Source organism: Carassius carassius, chromosome 37, assembly GCF_963082965.1.
Source record: "Carassius carassius chromosome 37, fCarCar2.1, whole genome shotgun sequence".
Taxonomy (NCBI): Eukaryota; Metazoa; Chordata; class Actinopteri; order Cypriniformes; family Cyprinidae; genus Carassius; species Carassius carassius.
The window spans coordinates 19009978-19033384 of NC_081791.1; the positions used below are offsets into that span (position 1 = coordinate 19009978).

The following is a 23407-nucleotide window of genomic DNA, read 5'->3' on the forward strand; positions in this document are numbered from 1 at the left end:
GAAGATAAACGAAGGTCTTACTGGTTTGGGACGACAAGAGAGAGTAATTAACGACGAGAGTTTTATTTTAGGTGCGCTATTGGAAAGAGTAAACCAAACGGAAATAAGAAAAAAGGATTTATTACTGTATACCATTTATGTACATTATATCTAGGCTACTAACCCAACAAGTGGATTTCCTTTCAATATGTTTAAAATACACATGGAACCTCAGGATCAAAAACTCATATGCATTGGATTGAAAGCATCGGCTACCAAATCTGAACTCTTATTATCAAGACTAAAATAGACAAACGTCAGGGAATTTAGACTAAATTGCCTCCACAAAGTGGAAGTAACTACCATCTGAAACAAGTGTCATTCATTCATGGTGTCTTATGCCAAAGTTACATGTATCACAAACATTTGCAAAATCCAAGTTGCAAGGAAAAAAGCAAGCACAATATAAATAGTGGAACTATTAGCCTATACATTTCTAAGGACCGAATTCCCAGTGTATGATGTAATGCACCATGATCTAACAAAATTCAGTCATGATTCTCAGTTATTTTAGCCATTCTCAACATCACTCAATTCGACTGAATCATGTTGCTGTCATCAAACACATTCCAGCTACACAGAGCAGATTCATAAGACATGACCTTTATCGTATAAAATGCACAGGTCAATCAGAAACAGATTGTAATAGAGCCTGCAATAGATTAAATGTTACACATACTACAGGACCCTTGTTCTCCTCCAGCCCTTCAACAAGCATTTGGCATTAAAGCCAAAGCTAATGTTAATCTACTGTAGTCACATTTTGCATCTACTGATATAGATATATATCCCAGATTACAGTTTATCATTCGCAACATCTGCAGATTTCTGACTTTTATCAATACATTGATGAAAGTGAAATTAAAGGATGGAGGGATTAGTGAAATTGGCATATGATGCCGTGTCACCATGCCCAGCATTTGGTGGTTAGTCTTGGCAAACCCTAAACGTAAGAATAAGGAAGAAATGTTCAGTAGTATTTATAAATTAAAAGCAGAGCAATATAAATGTTGTAATGCAGGTAAATAGAGATGCGTTATTTTACTTCAGTACTTTACATGTGTCTGTCTATTACATCCTTAAAAGGACACTAACTGCAAACAAATAACAACAGTGCAGTTTAACATGCCAACATCCCAGAATAATGGGAATAGAACATACTAAAGTTCCCATTAAAATAAGTTGATTTAAAAAAATAAAAAAAGCATACAAGTGGTAGTGACTTTCCTTATGACAAAAAACATTCTTATTTTCTCAGTATGGTGTCGGATAACAGGACTAAACAATCATCCCGCAATGAATTCTGCAATCACGACATGGATTTTAAGAACCCGAAAACAATTAAATAAACACACACACACACACACACCCTATGAACATTTAAAAGCATTCAAAACTGAAACCACAATAATGGAGTGAGTTTTTAACAAATGCAGCCTGAAGTAAGATAAATTAGCAGGCTGATTTTTACTGGAGTAAATAATCTGCACTTCTTCATTTCTTCCACAGGAACAAAGAACTGCAATGCCACTTTGTCACACAGTCACGCTGTGTTCGCTTTGCTACACTTAGGTTTGTACATGAATTGCTAGTCATAACAGGAGGAGACAGTATTATCCACATTTTTTCAAATTCTCACAACAGCAGTAGAGCACTATATATAATCATACATTCACACTGGAATATGACATACGGTGTATTAGTGTGTGAGGACGCACAAAAATGAAATCAAAACATTCATTAAAAAAATAAAAAATGTCACGGCAAAGTCCATTTTGGACGAAAAGTGGTGAAATAAAAACGATAAAATCGAAATGCCTGTCACAGTTCAATTGTCATTCCTGCCAAAAAAAAGAAAAAAAAGAAAGAACTCAACAACAGTAGGTCCATGGAGGGAGGTTGTGCTGAAATCAGCGGTTGGAGGCTCATTCATGATTGGGAACTTTGATGTTGGAGAAATGGAAACGGGCTAGGATGGACTCAACCTCAGTAGTATCGTCTTAAGATGGTGAGGTAGACCTCGTCACAACCGTACAAGGTTCAAAAAAGGGCTAAAACTGGCAGGCTGCTTTTGGCTTAAATCTTTATTCGCCTGTGCGTCTCTACAGGGATCTGCAGCATCCTGCGTCTTTCAGATCTTAATGTCTTCTTGGACGCTGAGTTGCGAGAGAGTCTTCTTAATCCGCAGAGCCGTAAGCCGTGCTGCTCCGTTGGCATACCAGCACTCCCGCATGATCTTCCCCATCACTCTCAGCGCCTGTGGAGAGAAAACCCAAATAAAACGGAGTTTTCCAGCCTCTTACAGAAGTATGCTTGCGAAAAACAGCTGCATTTAATTAAAAGGCTGTATTTTCACATTGAAACATCTCAGATGGCACGCCTGAAACATATTGCACTCAAAAACGGCGTTTCAAATTGGCAAGCATATTTGTGGTGAATGCTGCCCCATTATTTGCGCTTTTTTTCTTAGTGCGGTCTACTGTTATCATCAGCTCCACACGTACCACTCCTAAAAGTCATGCATTGACTGAATAAACTGTGGTTGGTCACTGAAAACATCAACACTGGAGGGTCAAGGGCAAAATAAACTGTAAAGCTAAACATTGGTTTTTTTTACCTCATAGCTCTGCCACCAGTTGGGCACATTGGGCCGTAGTCTCTGATCACACACTACCTTCCTCATCTCTTCTATAGAGGGGTCGGAGGGCACCAGATCATAGTAGGGAAGCTGGTAATCTTCGTGGATGCCTGAGAAGATCGTAAAAATGTAAGTTGATGGGTTCAGCAAGTTTATTGCTGAATGGCTCAATGCAACGTTTTATGTCATATTTTGTTCTAGAATTTGTTTTATTGCTTATGTGTAGCAAAATAAATCAGCATTCACAGTACCATGGGGAAATATTACAACTGAAACCAAATATTCAGGATTTGGAGCTGGAGGCAGGGCTGACAATTCTGCCCTCGTATAATTTCCTACTCTAGGCCTCATCATATATGTAACTGTATTTAAACTTGTAAACATACACATTATTACACAGTAAACGAATGAAAGGCTAATAATTGTTTTTAACTTATTCACACAACAAATTAGGGCTGCATAAATTGGCTAAAAATGATTACATAGGTATGATTAAAAATAAATATTTAAAACTTACAAAATTTTTACAGGAATTTCTGCTAATCAGCTAAAATATGAAAAGTGATTAAAAGACGGTGATGATTTTTTTCCAATTTTGTCAGTAATTTCCAGTTTTTACAAGAAGTTTCATACTTACCAAGCTGTTTTTATTTGATCAAGACACAGTAAAAATAGTAACACTGAGAAATTTTATTGGTATTTAAGATAACTGCTTCCAACTTAATGTACAGAATTTATTTCAGTGTCACATGATCCTTTAGAAATTATTCCAATATGCTGATTTAGTGTTGAATAAATGGTACAGAGACACGACACCGAAGACTCTATGGCTCCTACAGCCAGTGGAAGCGCTGATATTAATCACATTTGCTAAGAGATTGTGGGTGGAAGATAATTTAAGCTCCTTTCTTCTCACCTCCAGTATTACACCGTCGTGCAATCTCCCAGTATACCAGTCCCAAAGCATAGATATCAGCACACTTGAAAGAATCAAAATGCTTCATGTTGATCGTTTCATCTAGTACCTCAGGGGCCATATATCTGTAAGGCAGAATAAATTCACATCAGGTAATGCAGTTTTCATAGTTACCTTTATAGTGAAATTGACATGAAGCAGCCATTAACTGAATGTGGTAGCAGTGCTTGGCAATAGATGTACCTTTTGGTGCCAACCCTCTGGTTAGGTGCGATGTCTATAGTATCAGTGATGGACTCATGCCGTACAGCGAGCCCCAGATCTGCTATGGCACAAGTACCATTCTTTTTCACCAGGATGTTTTTAGATTTGAGGTCACGATGTGCAATGCCTGGTTTCCCTGTGGAAGGAGACCATCGTGATTGAGTTTGGTTTTGTGAGTACAGGATTTGAGAGATTTTACAGTTACAGTCAAACTCATTAATTCCTAATTACCCTGTGTTCCCAGGATTTCCATGTGCAGATGTGCCAGGCCGCTGGCCGCTGAGAGTGCTAACTTAATCATCCCCTCGATTGTGACGGAGTAGTGGTTGAGATAGTCAAATAATGAGCCATGTTCATGATAGTCTGACACCAGCCAGAGCTGTGTCCATGTGCCATTGTCTAAGAAACAGACACAAATATTCAATGTATATATATAATATTTAATTATATGTAATATAGATAGATAATTAAATGTTTAAACAATATATCAATTTCATTATATGTAAGATAGATGGCTAGATACCTTTATTATCAGCAGCAATGAAGCCCAAGATGTTCTCATGACGGAGCATGATGGTCTGGTAAATCTCAGCCTCACGGAACCAGGAGCGTTCCTCTCTGGATGAGAAGATCTTCACAGCCACATCCCCTCCTCTCCATCTCCCCCTCCATACTTCCCCAAAGCGACCTTTACCTATAATTTCGTGCAGAACAATTGTCCTGGCCACTGTTCGCTGAACAAACAAGGGCAGACCTGCAATGAGAAAACTCATTAGCACACAAACAACACAATACTCGCATACAGGAGAAGGACAGAGGCGCAGCTTACCAGATCCTGAACCGGAGGTGGACAGATCGAAGATGAGATCCTGTAAGGTCTTGTCTTTGGCCAAGTACAGATGATCACAGGACGGATCCTCAACTTCGAGTCGCTGCCGATGGTTATAGTTGCGCTGGTGGTGCTGGAAAACGAGCACTCCCACGATAAGCAAAAAGCAAAAGAGGAAGACCGGGCCTGCTATCACTGCCACCAGCTCTACAGGACCCCAACTGTCCTCTTTACCTTCAGTAATCCCTGAAAAAGAGGAGTAATATGCACTTTACAGGTTGGACCTAGAGGGATGGGCCAATATTAAAATTCTGTTCAATACTGATAACAGGCAGATAATTATTTTCATGCTATGATAAATGGTCAATATTAAAACTCAATACTATTTTGTATAAATAAATTGAAAATGAAACACTAAAAATATTAAGTTATAGTTTAGTTATAGTTATAGTAATAGTTATAGTAAGTGAAATTAGGCATAACATTATAATGTACAGAATGAAAATCATTTATTTTAAATAAATATTTTGTAATATTATACATACTGCATGCTTAAATACAATACGTAACCCTGGACTACAAAACCAGTCATAAGTTGCACGGGTTTATTGTAGCAATAGTCAACATTGTATGGGTCAAAATGATCAATTATTCTTTAATACCAAAAATTTTGGTTTTTGCATTTTAATTAAGCAAATGTCCTACTATAAATATATAAAAACTAAATTTTTTATTAGAAATATGCATTACTAAGAACTTAATTTGGACAACTTTAAAAGGCAATTTTCTCAATATATATATATTATTAATTATATTGGTTTTGTGGTCCAGGGTCACATATTTAAATATCTGAATACATTTAAAAGTAAATAAACTAACAAACTTTTGAAAACTAGTGTATTTGGCCTGTACTCCTACCGCTGGGAATCTGGAGGTGGATGCTGTTGCAGAAGTCTGTATAACAGCAGTGTGTGTTGAACAAGCCTTTGGCGCTCAAGCAGTAGATGGGCTGTCCAGGTGGTACCAGGTTGACACGAGGGATGCAAATCCGAACTTGCTCCTCCTGACCTTTAATGTGGGACGTAGAGGCCATGCAGGCCCCATCAGTCTCACAGACATAACCACTGCTCTCACAGGCAGTGCAATTACACTTAAGAGCTAGACAGAGGAAGAGAGAGAAGAATGATTAAAATATGTCTTCATTTTAATGTCAGATTCTAAAGGAGTATGTATTCACGTGAGTTTTTCGTGAACTGTGCTAACTCAAAATATCCACCAGAGGGCAAGCAAGACGATCAGTTCGCTACCAAACTTCATAACATGAAACTGAATCTGCCACTGCAGATGAACCCAAACAGAATGTGTATAAGCAGAAGCTGGCATGGGACGGCCTGATTCTGACCCCCACTTTAGCACCTTTATATCAGCAAAACACTTTCACAGACTATTGCGTTATTGCACAGTCATATAACTCCGTTTGCAATAAATAATGAGCAAGATGATTAGATTTAACACGTAAGACGTAGTAGGATCAACAGTGCATTCAAATCCAACTGAATGTAGATATTTATTATACTACAAACAGAGAGGCAATGTTTTATTATTTACTAAAATAATCTCAAACAAAATGGGACTTTGGAGTCAAGCTGGTTTATAGGATTTTAATCACCCTGTTATTGATTAATCGCTGAGAATATACTCGGTTCACTGAAATATTAAAAATCTAAATCTAAATTGTTTCTCTTCTATTGGCAAGGTCGTTGTTAGATTTTGGATTGGATACATGAAGGAAATTACACTTTTTGTTCACCGATCAACTTGGCATGGTTAACATCAGATTTGGGAAAACGTCCCCAGTTACTTAACGTAACCTCGTTTCCCTGAGAAGGGACCGAGACATTGCGTACAGCTTTGCTGACGCATTGGGGGAAACACCTTTCTCCTAAGAATACTGAGGCCTGATTTGCTTAACAATATATTGCTCTGCAATTGCAATCTGCAATGGTGCTCAAGCTCGCGAAACTTGGCTTCAGTCTACACCCTCAGCAAAGAACAGAGAAGAAAAGAGATGCGTGGCAATGGTCTCCTCAATCGGCAGGAGTTTTGAATAGCCGCTAGTGATGTGTCGTTCGTGAACGAATCGTTCTTTTTGAACGAATGTTTTAGGTGAACGAATCGTTCTCTTTCACGCAATCCACTGACTCATATTTCTCGTTCACTGAAGTTCCTCCCTCCACAGCAGCGCAGCGCTATTAGCAGCGCATGCGCAGCTCGGTGAACCGGGTAGCTCTGTGAAGTGTTTCATCCTGTCAAAGAGTTACTCAACCTCGAGCCAATAGCTTTCGAGTATGACATGTGATGAAGCATGTGATTTGTTGAATGTAGTGAATGAATACGCCCTTCAATGAACGAGTTTCATGAGTCTGAACAAGATCTACAGTCGTGGCCAAAAGTTTTGAGAATTACATAAATATTAGTTTTCAAAAAGTTTGCTGCTAAACTGCTTTTAGATCTTTGTTTCAGTTGTTTCTGTGATATACTGAAATATAATTACAAGCACTTCATACGTTTCAAAGGCTTTTATCGACAATTACATGACATTTATGCAAAGAGTCAGTATTTGCAGTGTTGGCCCTTCTTTTTCAGGACCTCTGCAATTCGACTGGGCATGCTCTCAATCAACTTCTGGGCCAAATCCTGACTGATAGCAACCCATTCTTTCATAATCACTTCTTGGAGTTTGTCAGAATTAGTGGGTTTTTGTTTGTCCACCCGCCTCTTGAGGATTGACCACAAGTTCTCAATGGGATTAAGATCTTACAATAATTGAACCTCTTTCCTTGAAGTTCTTGATGATCCTATAAATTGTTGATTTAGGTGCAATCTTAGTAGCCACAATATCCTTGCCTGTGAAGCCATTTTTATGCAACGCAATGATGGCTGCATGCGTTTCTTTGCAGGTCACTATGGTTAACAATGGAAGAACGATGATTTCAAGCATCACCCTCCTTTTAACATGTCAAGTCTGCCATTCTAACCCAATCAGCTTGACATAATGATCTCCAGCCTTGTGCTCGTCAACATTCTCACCTGAGTTAACAAGACGATTACTGAAATGATTTCAGCAGGTCCTTTAATGACAGCAATGAAATGCAGTGGAAAGTTTTTTTGGGATTAAGTTAATTTTCATGGCAAAGAAGGACTATGCAATTCATCTGATCACTTCATAACATTCTGGAGTATATGCAAATTGCTATTATAAAAACTTAAGCAGCAACTTTTCCAATTTCCAATATTTATGTAATTCTCAAAACTTTTGGCCACGACTGTAGAGATCTTATATCGTTCATGAATGAAATGACTGAACTAATAAACATGTTGTTCGTAAACGAGCTGAATGATTTAGTAAATCTTGTTCGTGAATGAGATGACTGATCTGATACCAATGTCGTTCGTGAATGAGCTGAATGAGAGTAAACTGGGTTAGTCTGCCATTTAGCATTTCAATCTCGTTAAATGCAAAGCGCAGTTACAGGTACTGTGCACATACGCTTGTTTTGATATTTAGCATACATAACTCCACGTTTAATCCCCGATTTATGAATGTGAATATATAATATACAAACTGTCTGACCAAACAAATAAAATGCTAATTAGGCAAGAAAACCTTGTGCTTTGTTCATCTGGACAACTTTATTAGACTTTATATTTACTTTATATGCTGACCCTCAGAGGACCCCAGATGATGCTAACCTTAAATCAACAAACAGAACTAACAATTATTGCTACATGTGTGACTGCATCATATAATAACTATTAATTAATAATATTGATAGTTCATCGTCTAGCTGACTACGTCTTGTATTATTATTTTTATTTTTTATTTTTTCTAAAATCCTGTCAAACGTGCACACACTTCTAGCTACTACTAAATATTGTAGAAACAATTTTCTGTAAAGTTGCTTAATAACGATTTGTTTTGTAAAAAGCGCTATACAAATAAACTTGAATTGAATTGAATTATATATTGAATGCGATTATGCATACATTTTAATAAAGCCAGATCAGTTTTTGTAACAAGTGAATATGTTCGTTGACTTAAGACATAACACATAATACTCTTTTTTGCCACCTGCTGGCATATTTTGTGTAATACGAAGAAATGATCACAGAACGAATCAGTGAATGATTCTGAACGAATCATTTTGGTGAACGAACTGAAAATGAACGAATCTCTTAAAAGAATCAAAATTTCCACCACTAATAGCCGCGTAGATTGGCACCATTCACAGTTGTCAGAAGTGCAGAGTCGGAGACGTGGGCACGAACCAATACAGGGTGTGCCATAGGGCTGTCACTTTTTCGATTTTTAAGACATAAGTGTTCATTGAATCGATTGTAAAATCGATTTTCTATGTCTAAAAAAAAGACGTTTCCTTTCCACAAGTCAGCAATTTTTCTTATTTCACGAGCTCACGCTTACATATAATTAGCTGAGGTATGGTATGCGTATTTGGCATGCTGTCCGGAGAAGGGCTCCGAGCTCGGGGCCCGAACCTAGAGTACCCCCCTTCCCCGTCTATTTATAAAGTGAACTCAAAGTGAGGAGATGGGGTGGAGGATGGATGCTGATAAACCGTCATTGGATAGAGGTAAGTCAGCGATATTTATACTATGGGATTGATTACTTGATTATGGTCCACCTGTGTTGATTAGGCCAAGTATCTGACGTGCTCCTCCTGAATCTTGTTAATAAAACAATTTATTGGCATAAAGTTTCGTGCAGAATAACAAACAGCAACAGGAGTGCAACATTCTCGAAAAAATATATGTGCAGAGGGGACGGCTGCCATAAAAGAAAAACATCACTGCAGGCTTCAACCCGGCTGCATTTATGATTTAGTCAATTCAAAAATCTCCAAGATTATTTTAAATAATGATTCAATCCATTTCAAACAACTGTTCAAAAAAATGAAACTTTAAATGGACTTGAGAACAGGCCATGTGTGTTTTTTTATTGAACGTAACCGACACTTAGGCTTGGCGGCACTAGGCAGGCATAATGAAATGCGCAAAAAGGCTAGGGCCATTACAAATTTATTGTACAGGAAAGCAAGTTAATCAACATTTTCGGGTCCAGAGCAGAGCTTTTTTTATTCACTATATGTCCAGCTGTTGAGAAGACGTGCTCCGACCGCACTGATGTCCCAGGGACACTCAGGTACAGCTGCGCAAGGTGGGGATATTGCTGCCTATTTTCCACCACAAAAGCCGGTCGCTGTCAGCTTGCAATTGTCCTTTTCATAACTCAGAATCTCCTGTAACTAGATGCGCGAATGAGGCAAATTCGCATCTACCGCGCCTCGAGACCTCCAGACGCGCGTAAATGCGTCTTTACATTGACTTAACATAGACGCTCTATTCACGCTTGGTGTGAACGCAGCATAAGAGGTCGCTTTCGACGTCACCTGGGTCTTATAGGCGCGTAAAATTGCTTGTACTTTCTGTCTAGATTTTGCAAGGCATACTGCACTTTCGGAATTCTTTATTTTCTTTTTCTGCTTGTTTGTGAGTTTTGTTACATCTATATTTTTTTATTTTTTTATTATATTAAAATTAATAGTGTACATATTTGGTTAAAATCGATTCCCTATTTTCATTTTTGAACCTATTTTTGGTTGGTCCGATTGATTGTGCAATCGATTTTCTAACTAAAAGTGACAGCCCTAGGGTGCCACATCTTGAGACCCTTTCACACTGCACGTTGGACCTGGAAAACATTGCCAGGTCAACTTCTGCTTGAACACAAACATGTAACATTGCCGGGTTCAGTCCTGCAACGATCTCTGTGTGAACAAAAGCCAGAATGAATGCCGTAAAGGGTGTGTCATAGTGCTGACATACGTTATCGTGCGACTCTTTTACCAGGTGTTTTGTTGGCAGATCAGCGTTCGCGACAAAAAAAGTGCAAACTGTTATGAAGCAGAGATCAGTTAGTTCCTCGCTTTTCGCACTGATGCTGAGATCGTTCACAAGCTTAAGTGATAGTTAACGTGCCTAGAGTTTTCGACTCGTTCATTACATGTAACATCCTGTTGTCACGTGTTGTTAAGGGACCTTTACGGGTTGTGTGTGAATGCACGCACATATTCCGAGTAATCACCGGCAGTGTGAAAGGGGCAAAATCTAGCGATCTGGGAACAATTGCCGAGACACATTACCCATGTATTTTCCGGAATCGCAGTGTGAAAAGGGCTTTGGACACCTCTTTGTGTACTTTGGTAAAGAATGGGGTGGGCTTTTGTGGGCCGGCATCACAGCGTCAACTGGTCTGAAGAAACCATTCATCCAGCCTGTTCCGCTCGGGTTCTGTGGGAGGAAACCACTCTAAGTTGAGCTCTTCCACCACCTTGGAAGTGATGCGGAGCAGCTCTTGATCCACGTGACCAGGCTCGAAAATCTCCCTGCGCTGAGAGTCGGAATACTCCATGTGGCTGGACCAGTCTTCGGACTTTGATGTTGCGGTGAACATTGCCTCATCAGGGTTCTCTTCCTCTGGTGCACCGAAAGAGATGAAGTCACCCGTACTCTGTGTGGGGCGGAAGTAGGGTTCCGGATAATCCACCGGAGAGAGTTGATCTGGAGAGCACAAGGCACATGGGTGCTGCGCCGACATTGGCTCGTTGCCAGCAGTGCTGGTTTCCATGACCAGTGGTCGTTGCTTCTTTATCTGCTGCTTCGGCGGATGGGAGGTAGAGGCATTGCCAAACACGAGGGCTATCCTTCTACGGAGAGTCCTGACACTCATGTCGTCGCAGTGAGGGCAGCTGGGCTCCTCAATATCGGCTTCCTGAGCATGAGGAACAAAGTTCGCAACTTCACCGGGTATGCTGGAGAGGAATGAATACATACACTTTTGCGATGACTCGGCGACGAAGGAGAGGCTTCCAAATAATTGAGCTGAAGGAGAAAGATTCTGATGGAAATGGCGCCAAGCACTACGTTATAAGGGGCCCCCTATTTTCACGCACTTGAGTGCCACCGAGTTAAGCAAATCCACCGAGTTAATTGCAAATGTCTCTGCAAAGTTGTATGCAACGTCGAGAGACATATCAAGAGGGATCTCAAATATCAACAAATATATCTGTATATAACTATCACTACAGATCACTAGATATGTTTACATGCACTGTCAATTGGAATACATCTAATCTGATTTAAGATTCTAAACATTGATGACATATCTAAAAAGATATCTTCTGACATTCATTCATGAAGAGTTTAGCAAATAATTTGTAAATATTCAGTTTCATCCACTGACTATTTCGAAAATAGTAAAGAAAAATAGTACTGTCGGAGTACCATAGAACAGATGGTAAGACTTTTTAAGAAGTTTGGAGTATAAATGCAATCTATAATAATAAAGTACAAAATGAAAAGACTTCCATGGTAACACCTTAAAAAACACGGTTACATCACGGTACCTTTTTGTTGTTTAACCTTAAAAGCTTTTGGGCATAAATAAACTATAACATTAATCTTCAGGGGCATTCAAATGGCCCAGTGATGGACGAACATCTCGCCTTTTGTAACTTTTTTAGACCTGTCATCACTATTGTGTATTTTTGTGTCTCTTCACCGGATCAGACAAACTCAGACAGGATGCGATGACGGCTGGTACACAGACTGTCAACGGTGACCGAGGTCATGACACGAGGGCTGGCGTTCATACTTCAGTGGCGCCCTTGATTTTATCAAGCCGCATACAATGGCAGACCACTCAAGTCAAATTGCAGCGGTTTTAAAATAATAGGACTTCAGACGCTTGACTGCTGATCATAACAGGGCCCACCAAGGGACAAAAAGCGCTTTAATGCCCAGTCTTTTCTGGGCGTCCCTGTCAAGAACGTTCTACTCTAATCCTCTCTTCTCATTTTAACTTTCTTTTGCCTTTCCCACATGATTTGGTCTCTGTTTTTACTTTGTAGTTCTACTGTCACTTATCTCCCTCCACACACACTTAATTGATTTGACTCACTACTCTTCCTCCCTCAGTTTTTCGCACAGAGGTTTATTGCACAACTTATGACATGCAAGTGGCGGAACCACACCCTGAACAAGTGTCAACTTTGCTTTTTTCACCGTGTGTATTTGTGTGGGGGTGTGTGTATGTGTCAAGTGTCATAGAGCAAGAAAGGGAGTGTGTGAGAGTGTTTGTGTACTTTTTATAAATCTTATAAAGGCTGTGATCTAAAAGACACCGTAGGACACTGCCAGTAACTGTTAGTGGAGCAGATCCAAGTCAACTGAAGTTCACATGCACAAGGAATTTCCTGCAGATTACACGGAGGTAACCAGGCCCTGATAGCGAGAGAAAAACAACCCGGTGCCATAATAACCTTCTAATGGAGCACACACAATATCATTAAATCACTGGGCAGCAAATAGAATGACCGTAATTGCTTCATAGTCTCTTTCTAAAGAGGTCTGAGAAAATGCAATGTATATACCACATTAATCATAATCAGGATGGATGACAATACTTACAGCTGAAGTGTGTAATTTTATGGTTAAAATAAAATAAAAAGGAATATTCTGGGTTCAGTACAAGTTGCTAAATCAACAGCACTATAATGTTGACTAGCACAGCATTTATTTCAACATGTCCCTCCTTCAAAAAAAATAAAAAAAGTGAAATTCTGGGTTGCACTTAGAATTGAAGTGAACACGGCCACTCCTTCAACATTAACATACAATAGTAAAGCCACAAGATGTAAACAATGTGTATTAACGTGAAAAAAATCACTTACTACTAACCCTTGTAGTGTAAAATTATCTTCAGTTTTATACTATTTCATGGTGATGGAAACATAATGCCTAAAATTACAGTAATGATGGCTAGAACAACTTCACAGTTCGAAGAGATGATTAATAGTAAGTGATTTTATATTATCAAAAGAATCACATTCAAGCATCTCTTCTCATTTCCATTGAAAATGCCTCACTGTAACCTAAATTTCTGCCACAAAAACAACAACAAGAGGGACAGCACTTAGCAACTAATGTAATACGCAGAGACAACTTTAAGCAACCATTCGTAGACTGATTTAGCCAAAATGTTACAAAAAATGTTAATCTGTTGCACTATCAACACTGTTCTGTTTGAGCATCCTGACCAGTCTGTCGAAGTTAAACTGACTCAACTAATGGTGTGATTTGGAGGCAGGGTTACCCATTTTGTCAACCAATGAAAGATGAGGGGCGAGTTCGGGAATACCTGTTTTTAAAAAAACAAAAAAAACAATCATTCATTTCACAGTTCTGCATGGTGACAGAAATTACACAGTTCTTTTTTTTTAAATCATCATCAAACAATAAGGATTCCAGAGACAACACAACTGTAGAACACAACACTGGTTTTAGGTCAGTCCAAAAGCTCATGAAATCACAAAGCCTCTTCAGGTCAACTTTTATATTCATGTATAATGGGGACATATTTCATACTCAGCAGGACATTTTTCCATGATGTAAAGAGTCATGATATCAATATGCCAACACTAAATTATATCAGAGCACGCTATGCGGCAATATGGGTGTGAAATTGTGTACTTTAAGAATATTGTGTATTCACTGAATGTAACTCTTTGGTGTTGTTAAAGTTGGCATGAAGTGTATCTTAGGTATTTTGTAATGCATGTTAAAGATCTTAATATGAACAATTCCTCCACGTATACATTGAAATTTTTACCTAAATTTTTTAACGAAAGTGTTGTTACTCAATCTTGTGGTGAAAATTACAGACTTCTCTCTGGTGACATATTTTGGACTTCTCAAATCATTCTGTCTGTCTATCCCCACGTCTCAACATCAAATGGATTGAACCAGTTACCAGACCTACGCAAGGAGCATTTTTTTGTATTTTACAACTAAATTTTTTTTTTTTTTTAACTGATAGCTATGCATGTTTTCACATTGTGAGCTATTAAGGCATAATCATGAGATTTTTTACCATATGATTTTAACCATGTTTCCACCTCAATGTAAAAAATCTTTCAAAGCCACATTGTGAGCTATTAAGGCATAATCATGAGATTTTTTACAATATTTATTGTGACTTTAACATACTAAACCAAACCTTCAACAACCACCAAATCACTTATGCTACAGAAACCCAACACTCTTTCCACTCCAATTCCTGCAATACAGTCTGTGAAACTTCAAAAAGACCAATCAAAGTTTATGCAAAGCTAGTCGACAACACCGTGTGCGTGGCTCCAAACCTGCGACGAGGGAGCACGAGCGGTTCAGGCCAAGCGAGGTCTTGTATACGCATAATTGGTGGCCTTACACTGGCTCTTTGTGTGGAGATTAAGGGGACATGAGGAGGGATTGGGCGGGCTGTGTCTGGACAAAGGATGGGAGTGGGTTGTGCGGTGGAGGATGGGGGAGTTACTGTTAGAGTGGCTGGGAGTAGGGGACTCCCCTGACATGCTTTTAAGAGCTGCCGGTGAAACAGATACGCCAGGAAAGAACACAGAGAGGTAACAGAGGGCGACTTACAGAACCCCCAGCTGTGACAGGATTTCGGCCGAGGGACTAGCTGCGACAGACCTTAAAAGCCTAGTCTAGACTTGGCTTAGCCCAACAAAAAAGGGGGAATTCAGTAAAGGACGACATCAATATCTCTCTGCCAGTGTGAAGTTCCTATCATTCCATTCTTGTTCAGACAGGAAATTAAAACCACTGCGGGAAGACGTGAATGAAATTGTTGCCATTAACAGTGTGCTTGGCTGATCAGAGTGGGGCTCATGGGAACTCTTTAGTCAACAACGAAGCCGCAAGCAACTTCACATAACCAGCACTGTGACTAAAGCCTTCACTATGAAACACAAATTTCACAACCTCTCCTTCAGGAGTACCACCAGTCCATGTTGGGGTCAAAGTGAGGATTAAGAGCTCACAGGGTTTGTGGTTTAAACACTCAGAGGCAAATATTGCCCCCTGCAACACAAGCAGTCCTCTCATATCCATTACAAATGGATGGCCAGAGCAGTGAAGGCATTATCTCTTGCTTCACCTCTTCTGGATAATGAAAGCCCATCATCCTCCTCTTCTAGCAGGATGCCAGGGGCTACTGAGAGCAGGCAGACTGAGAAATTGCAGTTACCCAAGATGCATAGAGCTGAAATGAGATCCACTGAGCACCCAGACAGAGAGCTGATTAAGACATGCCGACGCCACCATACAGAGCACACACACTCACACAGACGTGCACTCTAAAACACACGTCGAACTACACTCACAAAATCAATGCTGTGAAAGTAAGGGGAGCTTCTTCAGAACCCTCATGGTCAAATAACTCATCTGGTCCAGAGGCATGATTTACATTTTTTTTTTCTCTTTTAAAGGGCAGCAGACTCAAAGCTTTTCATGCTACAAAAAAAAAAGACAAGTATAAGAGGTGCATTAGTTTTAAATAGATACACTACCATTCAAAAGTTTCCAGCCTAAGAATTTATAGTCTCCTCTTGTGCTCATCAAGGCTGTGTTTATTTGATCAAATTTGATAATTATTTGAAATATTCTATTTTTATTTATTTTAAAATATAATTTATTCTTCAGTGTCATATGATCCTTCAGAAAGCACTCTGATATGCTGATTAGGTGCTCAAGAAACACACTTATTGTTATGAATGTTGAAAACAGTTTTTTATGAAAATGTAAACCATTTTTTTTCAGGATTCTTTGATGAATAGAAATTTCATGAAAACATAATTTATTTAAAATTTAAATGGTTTCTAATAGAAATGTCTTTTCACTTGAAAATGAAAAATCTTAAAAAGTCACATTGCTTTTACAGTTTTTAATGGAGCTTTTTGGAACTTCAAAATTGTCTGTTGGAAATATAATGCTATATGGGTTTGGAATGACATGAGAGTGAGTAAACAATAACAAAATTATACCTTAAAGCTTATTACAATACAAAAATACCCTTATATTTAAGAAAATAAAGCTGCAAGATAATGATTTTAGTACTAAGGGGAAAAAATCAATTAAATGTACTATTTCTAAACGTGCACTATAACCTAGGTCACACAAAGGTCTCTCAGTGTAATCCGTACTGGCCGCCGGTCATTCAGGTCATTAGCAAGGTCATTAATGAAGCAGAGACCAGCTTCAATCGGCTGTGACCGTGGACTCAACCCCAGCAGCCGGCCTCCCCAGACACATACTCGCACACACACACACACACACATACACACACACACACACTCCACATGAATCCACATATCTTTGCTACACTTTCCGTTCTCTGATCTTACATACAAGCACACACATGCAAAATATGGCTTAATATGCTCCCTTTCATTTTCATAACAGCACTCTCAAAAGCACCTGGAGCCCTCCTGGTATATACAGGCTTAAAAATCTGATCCTTCCTGCCTTCACAACACAAGTTCAGAGCCTCTGAGGTTCAGAATATCTATATCATAATTGTATGCGTTAATAAACATCTAAAATTTTAAAAAGCACTAGATTTAAAAATTAAAGTAAGATTTAACATCCAAATATGCATGATTGCATAATGCTCACCCTCAGACCAACCAAGATGTAGATGAGCTTGATACTTCATCATAACAGATTTGGAGAAATTTAGCATTACATCACCCTCACCAGTGGATCCTCTGCAGTGAATGGGTGCCGTCAGAGTCCAAACAGCTGATAAAAACATCAAAATAATCCACAAGTAATCCATGCGACTTCAGTCCAGCAATTAATGCAGTGAAAAAGTCCATCCCCTGTTGTACCCTGTTTATTTAGAACTGTTCTGTATGGTTTCATCTTCTAAATGCTTGATCTGTGCATATTTCTCTCCTGATTCAGACACATTTTCATTGGAGAAAGACTTACAAACACACAGCCTTTTATTTCACAAGACATTCATTGATGGACTGGAGTCGTATGGATTACTTTTGAATTATTGTGATGTTTTTATTAGCAGTTAGATCTCTCATTTTGACAGCAAGTGCTGAAATGCTTAATCTCTCCAAATCTGTTCCGTTGTTGAGACTCATCAACATCCTGGATGACCTGAGGGTGAGTACATTTTCAGCAAATTTTCACTTTGGCTGACCTATTCCTTTAACTCACTTTTTCCACTTTGCGGCTGTTGTTATGAGAAGTGGAACAAATTAATGGTCATTTCTTGTAAGCAAGTGAGTCACTCATAAAATGTTTGAAAAAAGTTTGAATGGGTTATTGTGTCATTCCTGAAGAGTTTTTCACCAAATGTAAATGTAGGAGAGCGTGGACTTCATGCTTCAGTCTGGTCTGTGTGTGAAGAGAAAAGACAAATGTGCGAGCGAATGAAAGATGATGAAAGCGACGCACCCTGCCTCACGGCTGTCTGCCTAGCTCACAGTGCCTATATCACATTGCTGTTGTTTTCTCACACAGGCCTGCGAGATGCGTCACACATCTAGAAGCTCAAAGACTCACGACAAGCCAGTTTAAAAAAACAAAAACAAAAAAAAAAAAAACGGCATGCTTACTGAGAAACTAGGCAGTCAAACTGCATATCCAGAGCCTTGACACATTGAATCGCCTAAGACTGCTTGGTTTCAGCAGCACCTCAATGGAATAATTACCATAACATGGTTGGAGTCGCCAATCTGTTTCATTTCCACTAGTCTGTGTCCAACTACCGGCAGCTGTGCAAACCCATCACTGGCAGCCCAAAGGCGCCTCTCGCGCTACAATCCGCTCACTGTAGAGTCTGACATTGAGCTGACCCAGTCAGACATACTACAGGTGGGATCTGTCTGTTAAGCATTTCCTATCAAGTTCTATTAGAGCATGTGGCAGCATTTTGTGCAACACAACCATTTGCGAACAGTGGGAGCGATGCTTCTCGGAAAAAGATGAGTCACCAATTAGAGATCACAGATTGCTGAACTTTCTCAAATCGTTGATGAAAATGGCCCCTGTTGTGTTACATTTCATTACACAGTCTTCAGTGATATATCTGGAGCACAGCACGTTTAAACGGTGAAAATGTCATTTCAAATTTTAAAGACCAAAAAATCCACACTCATTAGTATTCTAGTTGATCACACTACAAAAACGTGGCCCAGTTTTCATACTATATTTTGTTGACTTCTCAAAATCATCTGAACAACATCATACTGATTTGCACAGTTTGGTCCTTCCAGGAAATCTCATTAGTGTTTCCAAGCATAAACTATTATCGTGCTGTGCCATGCAACCACAGACATGTTTATTTGTGCTGTGGATGTAACCACCATCAGTTTGGCCATACAAAAGAAAGGCAGACTCCCTTGACAGGCCACTGAATAGGGCTCATTGCCCACATTTCCATTACAAAGGACCAGACTCCAAATCTGACTTGAGTCTGAACTTGCTGAATGACCAGCTTCCCATTGTACTCTACGACAAATACGTACTTGCCAGGGGTTATAAAACATAAATCTGGTTTTCTAGAACCAGTAAAATATGTGAATAAATTAAGAAATGTGCAATATTTTAGGCCTTATGGCTTGAAAATAGCAGTGGGGTCAATGAGGACTGTTTTCGCCAGTCGAAATACACAATGCTGATTAATGTTAAGAAACACCACCATTGTTTTGTAAACAGGGTATACCACAGCAAACTATGTACTGTCAACAGCATTTATGATATAATCTAACATGTAACTACAAACAAGGCTGGTCATTTTTAAATGAATCACTGGAATTCATGTTGCGTTACATGTCACAACTAGTAAAGGGAAGTTGGACTCATTTCTGCGAAATGGTTCTTTAGAACATTTTCTGATCTTAAAAGTTATTTTTGTTATTAAATCTGTATAAAATGAAAAATCATAGAAACATGTCAATCATCAACAATGGATGGAAGTAAAGCAAGTAAAATCCAAGGATTTACCGACACCTTATATAATTTCAGTTTTAAACATTTTTATTAACATTATTATAACTTGAAGTAAAAAAAAAACTGCAAGAAATTTGAATACAAAAACGATTCTGTGATTAATTTAGGTCGACCAATCACTATGCTAGGAAGTTTTTCCTAAATGGAATACATAACATTTTACGTCATGACGTTTTTACGTCATCATGTGGTTCCTGACACTCTAGTATGGTATTACGTTCTGCACAAACATTCTGCTCGGTTTTTTTTTTTTTTTACGAATTGACCCCATCCGAAAGAGACGGTCCCAGGTTCGAATCAACGAGTCGTGAGTTTGGAACTCGTGAAGCGGTCCTGTTAGTGAACAAATCCTTCGGACCAGTAGTGTGAACCGAGACAGCAAGCAGTTTCGGCCCAGATCTGGCCCACATTTGGCCATCATGGATTTCACGTGGGCCAGATGTGGGCCAGTTCTGGGCCGAAACTGCTTGCTGTCTGGTAATGTGAATCGGTTAATTGAAAAGATTCGAATCAGAAGCCCGATTAATTTACTAATAGGACATGGCTCGTCACAACGTTCAGACCACCGGGAAAGGTTGGTGTTGCAAGTTTATTAATGTAAGTTTTACATTTCGCAACATCTGACGTCAGTTATATGAAGTCATGTGAAATACTGGAGGTTTGAGCACACATGCCACACAATGTAATGTAGGGACAGCAGGCCTGGTTGTAAACAGGGAAAAGTGTTTATATATAGCCAAATACCTTACTGTTAATATATATATATATATATATATATATATATATATATATATATATATATATATATATATATATAACAATAATGTATTTGTCTAATGTTTTATTTTAAAAAGGGACAACGAGCAACGCGGTTCAATCCTAACCTAATAATGGATACATAAAAACATCAATTAGGTGCCGAGAATGAAGCGCAATTCGAAATAAAACACTAGTAATATATGAATAAGAAATGATTTACGGTACAGATGACTGGTTTACAAACCCCAGACACAGCGCCATGATGAGCGCCAGGCTGCCCCGTCCAGCACAACACAGCACAGCCTGGCCACACTCTCTCTCCACACACCAGCAGCCTAGCAAATAAATAAATACACACAGAGAGAGGTGACACACACATAAACACCCGACCGACTCACCATCGCCGACCGCTATTAATCCACACAGGGCGAGCAGCGCTACAGCAGTTCGTCGTGGAAGCATGACTGCAAGATTCCCATCTCTTAGCATTAATGTATTCGTTGTGTGTGATATTGACAAGTGAGCGAGACTTCCAACACAACCACAAACCGACCAACCATACACCGCCTGCCAGACTCGGCTAGACAATAGTGGGTTAAAGGGGTGTGACTAGTTTTAAAGGGGAGGGCTCCACGCCTGGGCTCCTTTGTTGTGGTGAAATGTCTCTTTACAAGGACTCATTTGTGAATTGGCCCGATGGTCCTGTCTGTAGTTGAGGTCTCATCAGGTTTGTTTTTATTTATGCTGTGTCATATGTTCCAGAAATCTAAACTTGTGGGTTTAACATGGACGAATTAAGACAAGTAAAACTGATTATTGAAAACTGGGACAAAACTGTTTACAGGTCAGGGGGGGAAAAAAACCCAAAACAAAGTTTTTAAACCAAGGAAGTATTTTGGGGTAATCTATTCCAAATGTATTAACACATTTATTTATTTTTTATTTTTTTATTCTTTTACAAAAAGTTTTTTTCATTTTTTTACTGTCTCTCAAAATGTGGGTCAATGCTGGTAGATTCCAAAAAGATTTTATGAATATTAATAATATTAGAATTAAAATGGAAAAAAATAATATAATATAATCTTGAAGTCATGTCAATAAATGAATGATTGAGAATATAGAATAGTTGAAACTGATTTATCTGATAGATTTATCTGATATTGTTGATAAAACAGCCATTAATTATGATATCACATTTATTAAACCAGGACTTTTTTTCTTATTTATTAAAATTTATTTAAAATGTAATTAAGAAATAAAACTAGAATGTTATGTCATGTTTCAAGCATCAGTGATGAGTAAATCGTAAATCATAAAATGTGCTGTACATGCACACATTCATTATTACAGAATAGTTTGTTTAATGAAGAATTATTTTTATTTATTTATTTATTGAGAATATTTTAAGGTCTGACTTGTATGGAAGCAGTGACACATTTGCAGCTTTTGGATCACGTCTTAGTAGTGATCCAGCAGGAGGTGTTCACTATTCTCCAGAGGCTCAGCATTAATAATATGACTCCGGAGCCAAAGTTACCTTTTTGAGCTGGATCCACATTGTGGGATGTGTGTGATCCAAAGGAGCTTACAGAACCCCTGTGAGCAACACGAAAAGCATTCAGGACTCCCACAAAAACCGCAGCATGGGTTATAAGCTTAAGAGACCTCAGACCCTCATAACAAATCAGTGATTACAAAAAAAAATCTTCATCTAGTATGAAAAAGGACACTGCGTCTTAGGGGAAACAAGTCAAACATATTCCTATAGGAGCGCTCTGGCTTCTGCCAGGACCTCAGGATGTTTACTTCCTCTAAATAGCAGGGCAGAGGAGAACTTGTGATTTTAATTTTGAGGAATAAAGAGACATTTGATGCACTCAGTATTTGTCCTCTTAATGGCCACATGACATGAGGAGACTCTCGGTTAGTGCATTAAGCCGTATGGGTACATAAAGAATGATGTACAAGCCCTAATCTAATTACACTGAAATTCCTTTCAAGTCGCTCTCGATGCAAAGGTCAAACACAATGCGTTTAGAATTGCGGCCTGCAGTCTTAAACCTCTTTTGTTACCATTAACCTCTTTGCCTTTGCTAGACTGCATACTAATCTGGCCCCTGGCTGTCTATTGTCTATAAAGTAGGGTCATATCTTTCAATTATCAATCCACATATTTCAGCAGGGCGTTCATATCCGAGTTTTCCAAACAAAGGCATGTGGAAAGGGTCCGCTCTGTGCAAAATGTCACAGTTGATAGAAGGACACCATTTCAGAGGAGTCTGGCCTACCAGAGCAGGGCATTGATGCTCTACTCAGCACTGTGCGTCTGGTAAAAATAACCCTCTCTCTGTTTGACCGGACAGTCAGAGTTTGGGAATTGTCTCCAGTAAAGCTCCCTCTCTATGCTTGTCCACAGATGTATATAGCAAGGGCGCAGACATAGATAAACAGGCAGACAGAAATCAATGCCCATCCTCTCACTCCCCCATGCAATCTGACAGCAAGACAAACGCGACACGCTGAAGGGAAACTTTGGCTCAGGAAAAAAAAAAACAGATAAACATCTTATAAATATCCATCAATCAGTGGAACATCTGCTATTTTGGCCTTCTCTGCGTGTTGGTGTGCGTAGGAAGGGATTTATACTGGAAAGACACCCATTTGGCAGTCTCGTTCCTGTGAATAAGATACGTGAGATATCTATTTGCACCGGGTAAATATAGGTCTGTCTGAAACATGATAGTGAAGGATGCATTCAGTATTGTATCTGTGAAATGTTGTTCAGCAACATCGAGGAGTGTCTTGGTAGCTCCCGAGGGGTATCGGGTCTTTTAGTGTCTCTCATGCCGAACAACAATTCTATAACAATTGCGAGATTGCGTGGCTTGTAAGACAGGATACACATTGTTTATGGTTTATAAGAAATGGATTGAGGCAAAAGGAAATTTAGCCCTCTTTTTTTCTAAAGTGATACTGTATTTATTAACCAGATCAGGCTTTGGCACAGTTTGTT

At 39.0% G+C, this 23407-nt stretch overlaps 1 protein-coding gene across 2 annotated transcripts; it reads right to left on the bottom strand.

Annotated features, from left to right (window-relative positions):
* Positions 1-104: 104 nt before the first annotated feature.
* LOC132118280 (activin receptor type-1B-like) lies at positions 105-20987 on the bottom strand. Of its 2 annotated transcripts, none has more exons than XM_059528003.1 (9): positions 20793-20987; positions 5605-5844; positions 4687-4932; positions 4381-4611; positions 4089-4256; positions 3837-3993; positions 3594-3718; positions 2657-2787; positions 105-2296 (listed from the first exon to the last, which is right to left on the bottom strand). In XM_059528003.1, exons 1-9 carry the CDS (start codon positions 20881-20883, stop codon positions 2171-2173), a joined length of 1515 nt encoding a protein of 504 aa, XP_059383986.1. In that variant the 5' UTR covers positions 20884-20987; the 3' UTR covers positions 105-2170. The 2 variants fall into 2 exon arrangements, with proteins under 2 accessions (XP_059383986.1, XP_059383987.1); XM_059528004.1 differs by lacking the exon at positions 20793-20987 and adding an exon at positions 20639-20785.
* Positions 20988-23407: the final 2420 nt, after the last annotated feature.